The sequence below is a fragment of the Bos mutus genome, chromosome 5, assembly GCF_027580195.1.
Source record: "Bos mutus isolate GX-2022 chromosome 5, NWIPB_WYAK_1.1, whole genome shotgun sequence".
NCBI lineage: Eukaryota > Metazoa > Chordata > Mammalia > Artiodactyla > Bovidae > Bos > Bos mutus.
In genome coordinates, this window is record NC_091621.1 from 110,286,715 (window position 1) to 110,302,098 (window position 15,384).

Sequence of the window (15,384 nt, forward strand, 5' to 3'; positions counted from 1 at the left end):
GGCTCATTCATTTGACAGCAATTCACCGCCCTATGCCAGGCACTGCAATGGGCACTGCGGGGTAGGGGTGGGGAACAGCAGATAAAACCCCCTGCTCTCCCCAAGGGGGAGCCAGACAAAACCCAGGACAAATAAGTGAGCATATGTGTGATGGGTTAGATGCAAAATGCGCTATGGAGGACAAGAGAACAGGGAAGGGAGTAGAAAGTGTTGGAGGGATGTGATTTTTAACAGATATTCAAGACAACAGCACTAGAGAGGTGACATTGTGAAGAGACCTGAAGGAGGTGGGGAGTAAGCAGGGAGACAACTGCGGGAAGTGTTCTCGCAAAGGGGTCAGCACACAGGAAGGCTTGACTGGAGTGGAGGCATCGAGGGCCAGTGCAGAGATGACCCCTGGCTAACAGGGGCCAGGCCCTGTAGACCTTGTCGGGACTCTGGCTATGCCTCTGAGTGTGTTGAGCAAAGGAATAACAGGATCTGGGCTTTTTTTTTTAAACCAAACCTTTATTTTTTATTATAAACTAAAATACAGGCACAGGACTTCCCTGGCAGTCCAGTGGTTAAGACTCTTTGCTTCCAATGCTGGGGGCACAGGCTTGATTCCTGATCAGGGAACTAAGATCCCACATGGCTTGTGGCCAAAAAATAACATACCGGCACAGAAAATATCACGGAACAAATTCAAGCTCAGTGAATCATTATCAAGCAGACCGCCTTTGAAACTCCCATCCTGGTCAGGAACTTTGTCAGCCTCCCTAAAGCCCCTCCACGGGCCCCCATCAAACCACAGACCCTCTCTTCCTCCAAAAGTGACCACTGGTCTGACACTGCCTCGTGCTTCTCCATAACTGACCACCCAGTCCGATGTCCCCAGACTAGAACTTGTCTTGCTCTCTCTCTCTTTTAAAATATGTTCTTGAGTCTCTTTTAATCTAGTGATTCCTCCGCCATTCCTTTCTTTTCCTTACAATTTATCCATCGAAGGACTTGGGGCCTTTTGACTTGGTTTTCTGAGCATTCCTGGTGCAGCTCAGCTGTTCCTTTGTCCTCTGGATCCAGAGGATGGCTCAGACTCGGGTTCCATCCGTTTGGCATGCCTGGAGGGGATGAGTTTTACTCCTTTGCAATCATTATTTCATTGACGTTGACAGTGTCCCCTCTTTGACCAGCAGAAGCCTCTTCAGTCTGGCACGTGCATTCTTTGGCATAACCCTCATGGTTCTGACAGTTTCCTCGCTATCTAGCCAGACATGATTGTTCTCATCTGGTACTTCTTCTGCTCTACAAATGGAATCAGTCATCTCTCCATGAAGCCCCTTTAAAAATGTTTCTGCTTTTAGTGCAAAGTGATATTGAAGACCATTATCTGCTTACTAGGGGTGTCCGTTGCTACTGGGTTCATCACTGTTCCTAGACTTTTTCAGTGGCCAATGCTATATATAAAACATATGTGTATATAGTAGATAGGATACATATGCCTAGATACATACACAGATGCATGCGTGCATAGATACATATATACATTTGTACAAACCGCATATATACACACACACACACACACACATATATATAAAGATAGAATTCTTCATAATTAATACTGTTACTTCCAATGCAGATTTACCACCGGGTTTTTAGTTCACCTCTTCTCTATTCCACCGGTATCTCTTTTGTTCCACATCAAGAGTCCTGATACTCAGGAATTCCCTGGCAATCCATTGGTTAGGACTCCATGCTTTCATTGCTGAGGGTGTAGATTCAATCCCTGGTCAGAGAACAAACATCCTGCAAGCTGACAGTGTGCCCTCCCTCCAAAAGTCCTGATTCCCAAGCACACAGAAAAAGAAAGAAGAACATCCCACAGTTACCGTTTGCTATACCACATGCTACATAGACAGAACAGTCGCTGAATGATGAAACTAGTTCTACCACCACCAATATGATGCTGAAAACAGTTAAAGTCGGTTTTACATTTGCTCTCTGCAGCCTCCCCCCGCCACCACTTTCAAAGGCATGCTCTGGAGACATTGTGGGTTCTGTTCCAGACCACTGCAAAAAAGCAAATGCCACAATAAAGTGAGTCACATTTTTTGGTTTCCCAGTGCATATAAAAGTTATGTTTATACAACACTGTAGTCTATTAAGTGTGCAATAGTATTATGTAAAAAAAAAAAAAAAAACCAATGTACATACCTTAATTTAAAAGTACTTTGTTGCTAAAAATGTTAGCTGTCATCTGAGCCTTCAGCAAGTCACAATTTTTTGTGAGAGTAACATCAAAGATCACTGATCATAGATCACCTTAACAGATTATGACAATAATAAAAATAGTTTGAACTATTGAGGGAATTGCTAACATGTGACACAGAGACATGCAGTGAGTAGATGCTATTGGAAATATGGTGCCAGTAGACTTGCTTGACATAAAGTTGCCATAAATCTTCAACATGTGAAAAGCGGAGTATCTGCAGCCGTGTTCCATCTACACCGTCAGAACCCAGAGCCACTGCACCACGCCTGCTCCCCTTTCACCTCATTGATCTTTGTTTGCAAGTAGCTATACTTTTAATATTCACCTCCAACCCCATGTCCATGTTTTGATTGTTGTTTTGGTCTTGTTCTCTGATTGTCCGCATGGGAAGGGCTCATGTGAACAATGTTCTGAGCTGTGACACCAAGATAACAGCTTGTTCTCCTTGTACTGGGGGAAGTCAGTTTTGCTGGATATAAAATCCTTGCCTCACGTTCCTTCCTTCTTTCCTCTTTCACTCACTCTCTTCCTCCTCCCCTTTCTTTCTTTCTCCTCCTTTTTTTCTCTTTCATCTTGAATGTTCCCATTGAAGAGTCTAATAATCTATATTCTCCATTGTAAATCATCTGCTCTTTTTGCCTTTGTTGTTCTTGTTCAGTCACTAAGTCGTGTCTGACTCTTTGCAAACCCATGACCTGCGGCCCACCAGGCATCCCTGTCTTCTACTATCTCCCGTAGTTTGCTCAAACTCACGTCCATTGAGTCATGAGTCATGAGTGATGCCATCCAACCATCTTTTTTGCCTTAGATGACCCCAACTTTTTTCTTTTTCTTCAAGCCTAGTTATTTTTCCAGAATATATCTTGATATTGGTCAGTCTGGGACAATATTCTTTGTTATGTGTTCTCTTTCAATATATAGTTTGATATCTTTTTTCTTTAATTACAGTTTTTTAGAAAATTTTTTGTTCTTTCTTTGCATTTCTTTCTCAGGGACTCTTATTATCTGTATGTTATGATAATACCTTTGTAGCCTATCTTCAGTATTGGTCTCTTCCTCTTGTCTGAATGGAGCCCAAATAACATATGGATAAGACTGGAATTTTGGGGAAGGTCTGGGCAGGGATATATATATCTGGGAGTCGGCAGCCTGTGGACCGCATGAGCTCACCATGTAGACAGGGAAGGGAAAAGGCCCACAGCCTGAGCCCCAGGGCAACTCAACCTTCGGGGACCAGAGAGATGAGGGGGAATCAGAAAAAGATGGAGAAGAACAGTTAGGGGGCGATGCAAGGGAAACAAGGATGGGGGAGTGGGGTGGGCTGCAAGCTGAGGGAGGAAGGTGTCTCAGGAAGAGGGAGTGGTCAGCCGTGTCTGATGATGACGACAGGAGAAGTTGGGTGGGTCCTGAAAATCGATCGTGGGACTTAGTGATGTGGATGGAATCTTGGTGATTTTGACAACACTCTTGTTGGTGTAGTTGGTGGGGCCATGGCCTGAAGGAGGGTGTTCAAGAGCAAATGGAAGGAGTAAAGTTGTGGTCAGCCCACAGAGACAGTTCTTTGAAAGGGGTTTTGCCTGTATCGACGGATTCAGTTACTGGGCGGCCTCGACACATGGAACTCAGTGCGTGTTCGTGACAGCGGGTCTGCTCTCGTCTTCTGTACGGAGGAGCTCACGGGACCTGCTAATGGAGCGTGTCGCATGGGGAGGGGAGCAGGGGACCGCAGTCTCTGTAATGATTTGCTGGGAATTCTCAGCCTGTGCTGGAGTAGGCGACTTCCTTGTTTCAGAAGCACCTGCTTAATTATAGGCATCTCTCTGGTTCCCCAAGAGCAAGAGCTCAAAGGTCTCTTCAAGTATCACACTTCTTATTAGATCCATTTCTTTAAGAGCTTGATGATGACTTTCCATTAACCCAGTGGTGCCGGTGCCCTGTCTGACTGAGGCATCCTGGGTCTGTGTCCTCTACACTCTCGGTGATCACAGCCAAGCCCTGGTAATGGGAAGAATTGCAATCCACCTGTCCTGCCCTAACACTCATTTCTGTGGTGTGACTCAGTTCCTACGTGACTGGAAGCAGAAGGAGCCGTATCCTATGACATGGGAATGGCTTATTCAGAAGTGATGCCTCCTAAGTATTGAGCAGGGGAACAGGGCAAACAGAAATAAGAATAAGGGGAAAGCCCCCAACTTGTCACTGCACTGACAGCAAGAGCCCTTTAAGCTGTACTTTAAGAACATTTTAAAGAGAGCTCGTGCCCCCAGGCCTCCCTGGGGAGAGCAGGGCTCTGAGCCTCCCAGACTCTAAGCTGGGAGCAGGTGTCGCCACCTCCCACATTCACCGTGGTGGCAGCCCCACCGCCTCCTGTATTGCCTCAGCATGCCAGCTCTGCAGGAACTAAGGTGTTGCCGGTGTGTCCTTTCTGTTGGTCTCGTGCATTTTTAATCTTTCCCATGGCCTTTGGTGTGGTTCAAGTTCATCCCTCCAGTACCATTCACTGTCTCCATTAGTGCTCTGGTTGCCAGGGTTTCGAGGGTCGGCCCCAACCCTGCATCTTCCATAAGCCCTGTTTATATATTGGGTGATTTTGCCAGATGTGGGAATTTTCAGGAACATACATCTTGTAGTTGAGCAGAAACCTTGACCTGGGATGTCCTGCAGGTACAGATTGAAAGTCTCCCTTTCTTATTGCCTGGATCCAGCAAAAAAGGGCCCCTCTGGGGCAGAAACAGGGACTCAGAGCAGCTTGAAACACTCCCACCCCCAGCACACACACTGACAGCCTGTAAGGCCTGGCCAGCCCCAAGGAGGTCACACCCAAGCTCCCTTAAAGACCGGTTAACGAGGTTTCAGAAACAATTGTGGAAGAAACACTGAGAATTTTATAATTTGCTGGCCTTTCTGATTACCAGCATTCCTTTTCCTGAGGGACAGAGCTCCTACAGCATAGCCTGGGGCCCCTGGGGCAGCAGGCAGGACCCACCGAGGGTTCCTGAGCAGGGCTTCCTCAAGGAAAGGCTGGGAAGACAGAGAAGGCTGAGCAGAGGTGGAAGGGTCCCCCGAGGTGGCAGTGGTCAGTCTGAACCTGAGAGCAAAGGGGGCAGCTGAGAAGATTTAGGTGCAACGTCCCAACAACACCGAGTGACCCAGGGAGTGCTGATAGGGGACAAAGGGGAACATGCCAGCTGATCACCAAGGCTCACAGAATTAACGTTCATTGGGTTCTAGAGCTGGACCCTAGCAAGCATCTGGCCAAAAGTTTCCCATTACAGATGGGGAAACAGAGGCCCAGAGAGGGACAGCAACTCATCCAAAGTTACAGAGCAAATTGAAGGAAGAACTAAAACTTCTAGAGTGAAGCTCTTCTGAGCCTGAGCCCACTAGCCCTCCTGGTCCTCCTGGTTACCCGGGTGGTCGGCCACCTCATTCCCACCTGCCGTGGGAAGCTGCCACTCCTGTGAACAGTTGTGACCACTTTTGCTGGGCCATGCCCAGCCCACGGTGCCAGGAATACAGAGATGGCACATACCTGGTTCCTGCTGCTCCCACAAATGGGGCTATGACCAGGGGCCCAGCAACAAATTCCATCCTACTGCTGGAGGAATGAAATTTGGTCATTACCAAAGAAGTTGTACACGTTCTAGAAACAAAATGCAAGAGTAATGGATTCTGCCTAAGGAGTCAGGAGGGCCGCCCAGCAGAGGGGGTAGGGAAGTTGGTATTTGAAGATTGGTAAGCATAATCAAGGCACAGAGAAATGGAAAGTATCACACATTTATGGAGGGTGTGTTTCAAGCCAGGTACTGCACTAAATATTTTGTATGTCTAATTGTTTAATCCTGCATCCAGCCAGGTCTCTTGTTATATCCATTTCTCTGATGGTTGGTCAGGAGCCTGGTATGTCAGGAGCAGGGTGGGCAATGGAACACCAGGGCTGGGGGATGATTGGGTAGCCCTGATCAACCCCACCCTGCACTCCACACAGGTGCAGACATTCCATGGAGACCTCCTGCAGCACATGGAGAAGAACACCAAGCTGGACATGCAGTTCATCAAAGTGAGTCTGGCCACCCATCCTGGCCCTCCAGCCCATCTCCAGCAGGCCTGCCTTTCCCCATTTGACAGATGAGCACACTGAGGCCAGTGCTGGGCACTGACTGGCCCCAGGTTGTACACGTTCCCGGCTGAGCCCCCTGCCCCTGTCCAGTGCTCTGGCCCATAGGCCAGGTGCCTTGAGCCCTTTAACATGGGGGTCTCCCTCCTCTCTCTACCCCATCCAAGGACAGCCGCCAGCACTACGAGATGGAGTACCGCCACCGAGCCGCCAACCTGGAGAAGAGCATGTCCCAGCTATGGCGGATGGAGCGCAAGAGGGACAAGAACGCACGGGAGATGAAGGTGCAGGGGCTAGGGACGACCCCGGGCTTCTCAGGGATCCCCGACACCCACCCAAGCTCCCCCACCTAGCACCGGCCCTACTCCAGGAGTGTCGTTTGCCCCACCCCGTGTGGTGAGCATAGCTGGAGGGGTCAGCCGGCCCCTGGCGGGCACCCCTGGTCACAGGGACACCATCAACACCGCTCCTTGCCTAGTCACTGTGTGGCCCTCCTCCCATTCCCTTGGCTTCCCCGCCTTCTCCTATTTCACTGGGAGAACCTGAGGTCCTCAGTCACGCCACCCCTAATCAGGGTGCAAAGGCGTAACCCACTAGCAGCCCCGTCACTCTCCCCGGCACGCACACCTCCTGCCCCCTGGCTAAGCCCAGCCCCTCCTCCCTAGGTCAGGGCCCCACACCTGGCCTCCATCTCCAAGACCTTATCTCCTCTCCTGCCTCCTCTCCTGGCTCCTTTACTAAGCTCATCTCTCTCCTCTTTGGAATCTTTCCTCCCAAGCAGGGGGTTATTAATCCATTAATTTGCATTTTCATTAAACAACTTTCCTAGGCCTCACTTCTGGGCTTAGCCCTCTGCCCGGTTCTGGGGACAGAGTGGTGGCTCAGACACCAGCCCGACCTGGGAGAAGTGCCCTCGGGCTGGAGGGCAGGCAGAGCTGAGACTCACAGGAGAGGGCAGGCTCCGAAGTGAGAGTGGGGGCTGGGTGCCCAGGGGAGGCCTCCAGGAGGAGGTGGCTGGTTCACGAAGGAGAGGGAGGCTCAGACCGCTGGCACTCGGGGCTGGATGAGGGACCCATCCCTGGCCTCCAGCCAGAGTTCCCTTTCCCGCAGGAGAGTGTGAACCGGCTGCACGCGCAGATGCAGGCCTTCGTGTCTGAGAGTCAGCGGGCCGCTGAACTGGAGGAGAAGCGGCGCTACCGCTTCCTGGCCGAGAAGCACCTGCTGCTTTCCAACACCTTCCTGCAGTTTTTTGGCCGGGTGAGCTGGGGCTGGGGGACCATTAATGGAACCTTCTAGGGGCGGTGCTCTCCTTGAGCTGGCTGTGCACAGGAATTCCCCTCCCTCCCTCCCCATCCCCTTCTTTCCTTCCACTATGTAGATATTAGATATTTATTTTATTTATTTACTCTTTTTCTTTATTTGTATCATCAGATAGTCATTCATTTATTGTCTTTTTGTTTGTTTGCCGCACTGCATGGTATGCAGAATCTTAGTTCCCCGACCAGGGATTGAACCTGTGCCCCCTGCATTGGAAGCTCAGAGTCTTAGCCACTGGGGCATCAGGGAAGTCCCGATTTCTTGTGGTCTTGTTTAGTTTCTCTTTCCATTTCCCTGTATTCTTCTTTAGTCTCCCAAATACTGCACCCTGGCTGCAAATTCGGGCAAGTGATTTCAGACCTGAGTCTTATTTTCTTATCTGGAAAAGAAGGGAAATAATTGCCCCTGCAGAAGGTTGGCACAAGGGTGGAGCTTGGCATAGGCAGGAGCCCAGTGGGATTAGGGCCTGCTGCCCCTGCTCTCTCCCCTCCAAAGATGAAAACAAAGGCTACCATTCAGGAGACCCGACTCCTTGCAGTCAGCTGCCCCCAGCAGCCAGCAGCCAACTCCTGCCTCTCCACCTCAGCGTCCCTACCTTGCCAGGCCCTCTCTGAGTCTCTGGTTCTGACCCAGGGGCCCTCTGGCGCTGAGCTGAGGTAGGAGCGTGAATGGATCCAGTGACTAATTTCCGCTGTGACTGACAAGACTCTTCAGTTGTCACCACCACACCCAGCCCTCGACTCAGGGCTGAGCCTTCTCCCGTATCCCTCCTCTCACTGAGTGATCCTCCAGGGACGAGCTGCTGCTTCTTCCTCTCTTAAAAATATTTACTTATGTATTTATCTGGCTGCTCCAGGTCTTTGTTGGGACCCGCAGAATCTTTAGTTGTGGCATGTGAACTCTTAGTTGCAGCATGTGAGATCTATTAATAGCTCCCTGATCAAGGATTGCTTCCATCACCAGTGCATCCACCAGTGACTGGCGATGGAAGCAAGATCCGATGCTGTAAAGAGCAATATTGCATAGGAACCTGGAATGTTAGGTCCATGAATCAAGGCAAATTGGAAGTGGTCAAAACAGGAGATGGCAAGTGTGAATGTCGACATTTTAGGAATCAGCGAACTGAAATGGACTGGAATAGGTGAATTTAACTCAGATGACCATTGTATCTATTACTGTGGGCAAGAATCCCTTAGAAGAAATGGAGTAGTCATCATAGTCAACAAGAGTCCAAAATGCAGTACTTGGATGCAGTCTCAAAAACAATAAATTGATCTGTTCATTTCCAAGGCAAACCATTTAATATCACCGCAATCCAAGTCTATGCCCCAACCAGTAACGCTGAAGAGCTGAAGTTGAACAGTTCTATGAAGACCTATAAGACCTTCTAGAACTAACAACCAAAAAAGATGTCCTTTTCATTACAGGGAACTGAAATGCAAATGTAGGAAATCAAGAAATACCTGGAGTAACAGGCAAATTTGACCTTGGAGTACAGAATGAAGCAGGGCAAAGGCTAACAGTGTTTTGCCAAGAGAACGCACTGGTCATAGCAAACACCCTCTTCCAACAACACAAGAGAAAACTCTACACGTGGACATCACCAGATGGTCAACACTGAAATTAGATTGATTATATTCTTTGCAGCCAAAGATGGAGAAGCTGTATACAGTCAGCAAAAACAAGACCGGGAGCTGACTGTGGCTCAGATCATGAATTCCTCATTGCCAAATTCAGACTTAAATTGACAAAAGTAGGGAAAACCACTAGACCATTCAGGTATGACCTAAATCAAATACCTTATGATTATACAGTGGAAGTGAGAAGTAGATTTAAGGGACTAGATCTGATAGACAGAGTGTCTGATAAACTATGGATGGAGGTTCATGACACTGTACAGGAGACAGGGATCAAGATCATCTCCAAGAAAAAGAAATGCAAAAAACCAAAATAGCCGTCTGGGGAGGCCTTACAAATAGCTGTGAAAAAAAGAGAAGCGAAAAGCAAAGGAGAAAAGGAAAGATATACCCATTTGAATGCAGAGTTCCAAAGAATAGCAAGGAGAGATAAGAAAGCCTTCCTCAGCGATCAATGCAAAGAAATAGAGGAAAACAACAGAATGGGAAAGATTAGAAATCTCTTAAAGAAAATTAGAGATACCAAGGGAACATTTCATGCAAAGATGGGCTCGATAAAGGACAGAAATGGTATGGACCTAATAGAAGCAGAAGATATTAAGAAGAGGTGGCAAGAATACACAGAAGAACTGTACAAAAAAGATCTTCATGACCTAGATAATCATGATGGTGTGATCACTCACCTAGAGCCAGACATCCTGGAATGTGAAGTCAAGTGGACCTTAGAAAGCATCACTATCAACAAAGCTAGTGGAGGTGATGGAATTCCAGTCGAGCTCTTTCAAATCCTAAAAGATGATGCTGTGAAAGTGCTGCACTCAATATGCCAGCAAATTTGGAAAACTCAGCAGTGGCCACAGGACTGGAAAAGGTCAGTTTTCATTCCAATCCCAAAGAAAGGCAATGTCAAAGAATGTTCAAACTACCGCACAATTGCACTCATCTCACACGCTAGTAAAGTAATGCTCAAAATTCTCCAAGCCAGGCTTCAGCAATACGTGAACTGTGAACTTCCAGATGCTCAACCTGGATTTAGAAAAGGCAGAGGAACCAGAGATCAAATTGCCGACATCTGCTGGATCATCAAAAATGCAAGAAAGTTCCAGAAAAACATCTATTTCTGCTTTATTGACTATGCCAAATCCTTTGACTGTGTGGATCACAATAAACTGTGGAAACTTCTGAAAGAGATGGGAATACCAGACCACTTGACCTGTCTCTTGAGAAACCTGTATGCAGGTCAGGAAGCAACAGTTAGAACTGGACAACAGACTGGTTCCAAATAGGAAAAGGAGTACATCAAGGCTGTATATTGTCACCCTGCTTATTTAACTTCTATGCAGAGTACATCATGAGAAATGCTGGGCTGGAAGAAGCACAAGCTGGAATCAAGATTGCCGGGAGAAATCTCAATAACCTCAGATATGCAGATGACACCACCCTTATGGCAGAAAGTGAAGAGGAACTAAAGAGCCTCTTGATGAAAGTGAAAGAGGAGAGTGAAAAAGTTGGCTTAAAGCTCAACATTCAGAAAACTAAGATCATGGCACCTGGTCCCATCACTTCATGGCAAATAGAAGAGAAAGCAGTTGAAATAGTGTTTTTTGGGCTCCAAAATCACTGCAGATGGTGACTGCAACCATGAAATTAAAAGACACTTGCTCTTTGGAAGGAAAGCTGTGACCAACTAGACAGCATATTAAAAGGAAGAGACATTACTTTGCCAAACAAAGATCTGTCTAGTCAAGGCTATGGGTTTTCCAGTAGTCACGTATGGATGTGAGAGTGGGACTATAAAGAAAGCTGGGCGCAGAAGAATTGATGCTTTTGATCTGTGGTGTTGGAGAAGACTCTTGAGAGTCCCTTGGACTGCAAGGAGATCCAACCAGTCCATCCTAAAGGAAATCAGTCCTGAATTTTCATTGGAAGGACTGATGCTGAAGCTGAAGCTCCAATACTTTGGCCACCTGATGTGAAGAGCTGACTCATTTGAAAAGACCATGATGCTGAGAAAGATTGAAGGCGGGAGGAGAAGGGGATGACAGAGGATGAGATGGTTAGATGGCATCACCAACTCAATGGACATGAGTTTGAGTAAACTCCAGGAGTTGGTGATGGACAGGGAGGCCTGGCATGCTGCAGTTCATGGGGTTGCAAAGAGTCAGACATGACTGAGCGACTGAACTGAACTGATCAAGGATTGAACCTGGGCCCCCTACACTGGGAGTGCACAGTCTTAGCTACTGAACCACCAAGAAGTCCCTTCTTCCTTTCAACAGTTTTATTGAGATATAGTTCACACACCATGCACGTCACCCATTTAAAGTACATAGTTCAGTGGTGTAGTATATTCACAGACGTGTGCATCCATGCCACAAGGGTTTTTTGTTTAATGTTTATTTATTTGGCTGCATTGGGTCAGAGTTGTGGCATGTGGTATCTTTAAGCATTGGGAGTGCAGTCTTAGCCACTGGACCACCAGGGAAGTCCCATCACATTCAAGTTCAGAACATTTAATTACCCCTAAAAAAACCCCGGTGCCCCTTGCTGGTCATTTCCCAGTCCTCCCATTTCCTCTTGCCTTAAGCAACCGTCAGTCTACTTTCTGTCTCTACAGACTTACCACTTCTGGCCATTTCATGCTTTCCTGGTAGTCAGTTGGTAAAGAATCTGCCTGCAATGCTGGAGACCTGGGTTTGATTCCCGGGTTGGGAAGATCATATAAAAGGAATCATACAATATTTGGCCCCCTGTGACTGGCTTCTTTCACTAAGCATCATGGTTTTCAAGTTCATCGGTATTGGAGCATGCATCCATACACCATTCCAGTTTACTGCCAAATAGGATCCCATCATCTGGATGTACCACGTTTACTTATCCATTCCACAGCTGATGGACACCTGGCTTGTTTCTGCCGTTTGGTTTTAAGAAGGATGCTGCGATGGGTATCCACGTACAAGTTTTTCTGTGGACGTGTGTTTTCATTTCTCATGGGTATATAGGAGTGGGGTTTCTGGGTCATATGGGAATTCTGTTTAATTTGAGGAACTTCCAGATTCTTTTACCATTTTACATTCCTACCAGCAGTTTATGAGGTTTCTAATTTCTCCACATCCTTGTGAACACTTGTTGGCACTTAAAAAAAAAAAAAAGATTTATTTATTTATTTATTTTTGACTGCTCTGGGTCTTCGCTGCTGCAGGCTGGCTTTCTCTAGTAGCAGTGAGTGGGGGCTACTCCTCACTGCAGCACACGGCCTTCTCTTTGGGTGGTTTATCTTGTTGTGGAGCATGGACGCTATGGTGTGTGGGATCTTCCCAGAGCAGGGAAACCTGTGTCCTACTGCATTGGCAGGCAGATTCTTAACCACTGGGCCGCCAGGGAAGCTCCTGGGCTTTCTGATTACAGCCATCCTAGTGAGCGTGGAGTGGTGTCTCACTGTGGTTTTGATTTGCACTTCTCTGATGGCTGATGATGCAGAGTATCTTTCACGTACTTGTTCAGTTCAGTCGCTCAGTCATGTCTGACTCTTTGTGACCCCATGGACTGCAGCATGTCAGGTTTCCCTGTCCGTCACCAACTCCCAGAGCTTGCTCAAACTCATGTCTATCAAGCTGGTGATGCCATCCAACCATCTCATCTTCTATCGTCCCCTTCTCCTCCCTCCTTCAATCTTTCCCAGCATCAGGGTCCATTCCAGTGAGTCAGCTCTTCACATCAGGTGGCCAAAGTATTGGAGCTTCAGCTTCAGCATCAGTCCTTCCAATGAAAATTCAGGACTGATTTCCTTTAGGATGGACTGGTTGGATCTCCTTGCAGTCCAAGGGACTCTCAAGAGTCTTCTCCAACACCACAGTTCAAAAGCATCAATTCTTCTGCACTCAGCTTTCTTTATAATCCAACTCTCACATCCATACATGACTACTGGAAAAATCATAGGTTTGACTAGATGGACCTTCGTTGGCAAAGTAATGTGTCTGCTTTTTAATATGCTGTCTAGGTTGGTCATAGCTTTTCTTCCAAAGAGCAAACATCTTTTAATTTCATGGCTGCAGTCACCATCAGAAGTGATTTTGGAGCCCCCCCCCCCTCCACACACACAAAATAAGGTCTGTCACTGTTTCCATTGTTTTCTCATCTATTTGCCATGAAGTGATGGGACCAGATGCCATGATCTTCATTTTTTTGGATGTTGAGTTTTAACCCAGCTTTTTTATTCTCCTCTTTCACTTTATCATGAGGCTCTTTAGTTCTTCTCTGCTTTCTGCCATAAGGGTGGTGTCATCTGCTTATCTGAGGTTATTGATATCTCTACCTGCAATCTTGATTCTAGCTTGTGCTTCATCCAGCCTCGCATTTCTCGTGATGTACTCTGAATATAGGTTAAATAAGCAGGGTGACAGTATACAGCTTTGACATACTCCTTTCCCAATTTGGAACCAATCTGTTGTTCCACGTCCAGTTCTAACTGTTGCTTCTTTTTATTTTATTTTATTTTATTTAACTTTACAATATTGTATTGGTTTTGCCATATATCAAAATGAATCTGCCACAGGTATACATGTGTTCCCCGTCCTGAACCCTTCTCCCTCCTCCCTCCCCGTACCATCCCTCTGGGTCGTCCTAGTGCACCAGCCCCAAGCATCCAGTATCGTGCATCGAACCTGGACTGGCAACTCGTTTCATATATGATATTATACATATTTCAATGCCATTCTCCCAAATCATCCCACCCTCTCCCTCTCCTACAGAGTCCAAAAGACTGTTCTATACATCAGTGTCTCTTTTGCTGTCTCATATACAGGGTTATTGTTACCATCTTTCTAAATTCCATATATATGCGTTAGTATACTGTATTGGTGTTTTTCTTTCTGGCTTACTTCACTCTGTATAATAGGCTCCAGTTTCATCCACCTCATTAGAACTGATTCCAATGTATTCTTTTTAATGGCTGAGTAATACTCCATTGTGTATATGTACCACAGCTTTCTTATCCATTCATCTGCTGATGGACATCTAGGTTGCCTCCATGACCTGGCTATTATAAACAGTGCTGCGATGAACATTGGGGTACACATGTCTCTTTCAATTCTGGTTTCCTCAGTGTGTATGCCCAGCAGTGGGATTGCTGGATCATAAGGCAGTTCTATTTCCAGTTTTTTAAGGAATCTCCACACTGTTCTCCAGAGTAGCTGTACTAGTTTGCATTCCCACCAACAGTGTAAGAGGGTTCCCTTTTCTCCACATCCTCTCCAGCATTTATTGCTTGTAGACTTTTGGATCGCAGCCATTCTGACTGGCGTGAAATGGTACCTCATAGTGGTTTTGATTTGCATTTCTCTGATAATGAGTGATGTTGAGCATCTTTTCATGTGTAACTGTTGCTTCTTGACCTGCATACAGGTTTCTCAGGAGGCAGGTAAGGTGGTCTGGTTTTCCCATCTCTTGAAGAACTTTCCAGTTTGTTATGATCTACACAGTCAAAGGCTTTGGCGTAATCAATAAAGCAGATGTCTTTCTGGAACTCTCTTGCTTTTTCAATGATCCAACCTACTTGTTGGCCATGTATATATCTTCTTTGGAAGGAAACTCCTCTTTCTGCCTGTATCCTGAACAGTTAACTCCAGCATTAAGAGGAGAAAGGCTGCTTCCTGCTGAGTGATCACCTCTCAGGAGGAAGCAGTTGATTAAATGAACCAGACTTCCCGTAGGTATGGGGGAATATGTAGCGTGTTTTCGGAGCCAGCTGGGCTTTAGAACATACAAGATCTAACTCCTAAGACAGTTAAATATAAATATGTACCTGCTAACTATTTCTATACGCAGAATGCACAAGATTTGAAAGAACTCTAAGTGCCAAAGCTCAAAAAGGTGTCTTTCTCTTCTGTCTCCAGTGATCAGCCCTTGCTTAGCCCAAGTCTAATCAATAACATGCCTTTATACCCTGGGTTTATCTCAGTTGTGCAAGTAGATCTCTAGGATAAGTACCTAGAAATGGGATTAGTGTGTCCAGGGATAGAAACATTGGCTATACCAATTTATATTTCCACCAGCAAGGGCGG

General features: G+C 46.6%; 1 protein-coding gene across 1 annotated transcript in view; it reads left to right on the forward strand.

Annotated features, from left to right (window-relative positions):
* Nucleotides 1-15,384, forward strand: part of BAIAP2L2 (BAR/IMD domain containing adaptor protein 2 like 2) — a 28,968-nt gene that overhangs the window by 4,923 nt on the left and 8,661 nt on the right. The window contains exons 5-7 of the mRNA XM_070370155.1: nucleotides 6,240-6,311; nucleotides 6,536-6,652; nucleotides 7,479-7,625. Of these exons, the coding sequence (XP_070226256.1) occupies nucleotides 6,240-6,311; nucleotides 6,536-6,652; nucleotides 7,479-7,625 (336 nt within the window). The remainder of the gene's footprint in view (nucleotides 1-6,239; nucleotides 6,312-6,535; nucleotides 6,653-7,478; nucleotides 7,626-15,384) is intronic.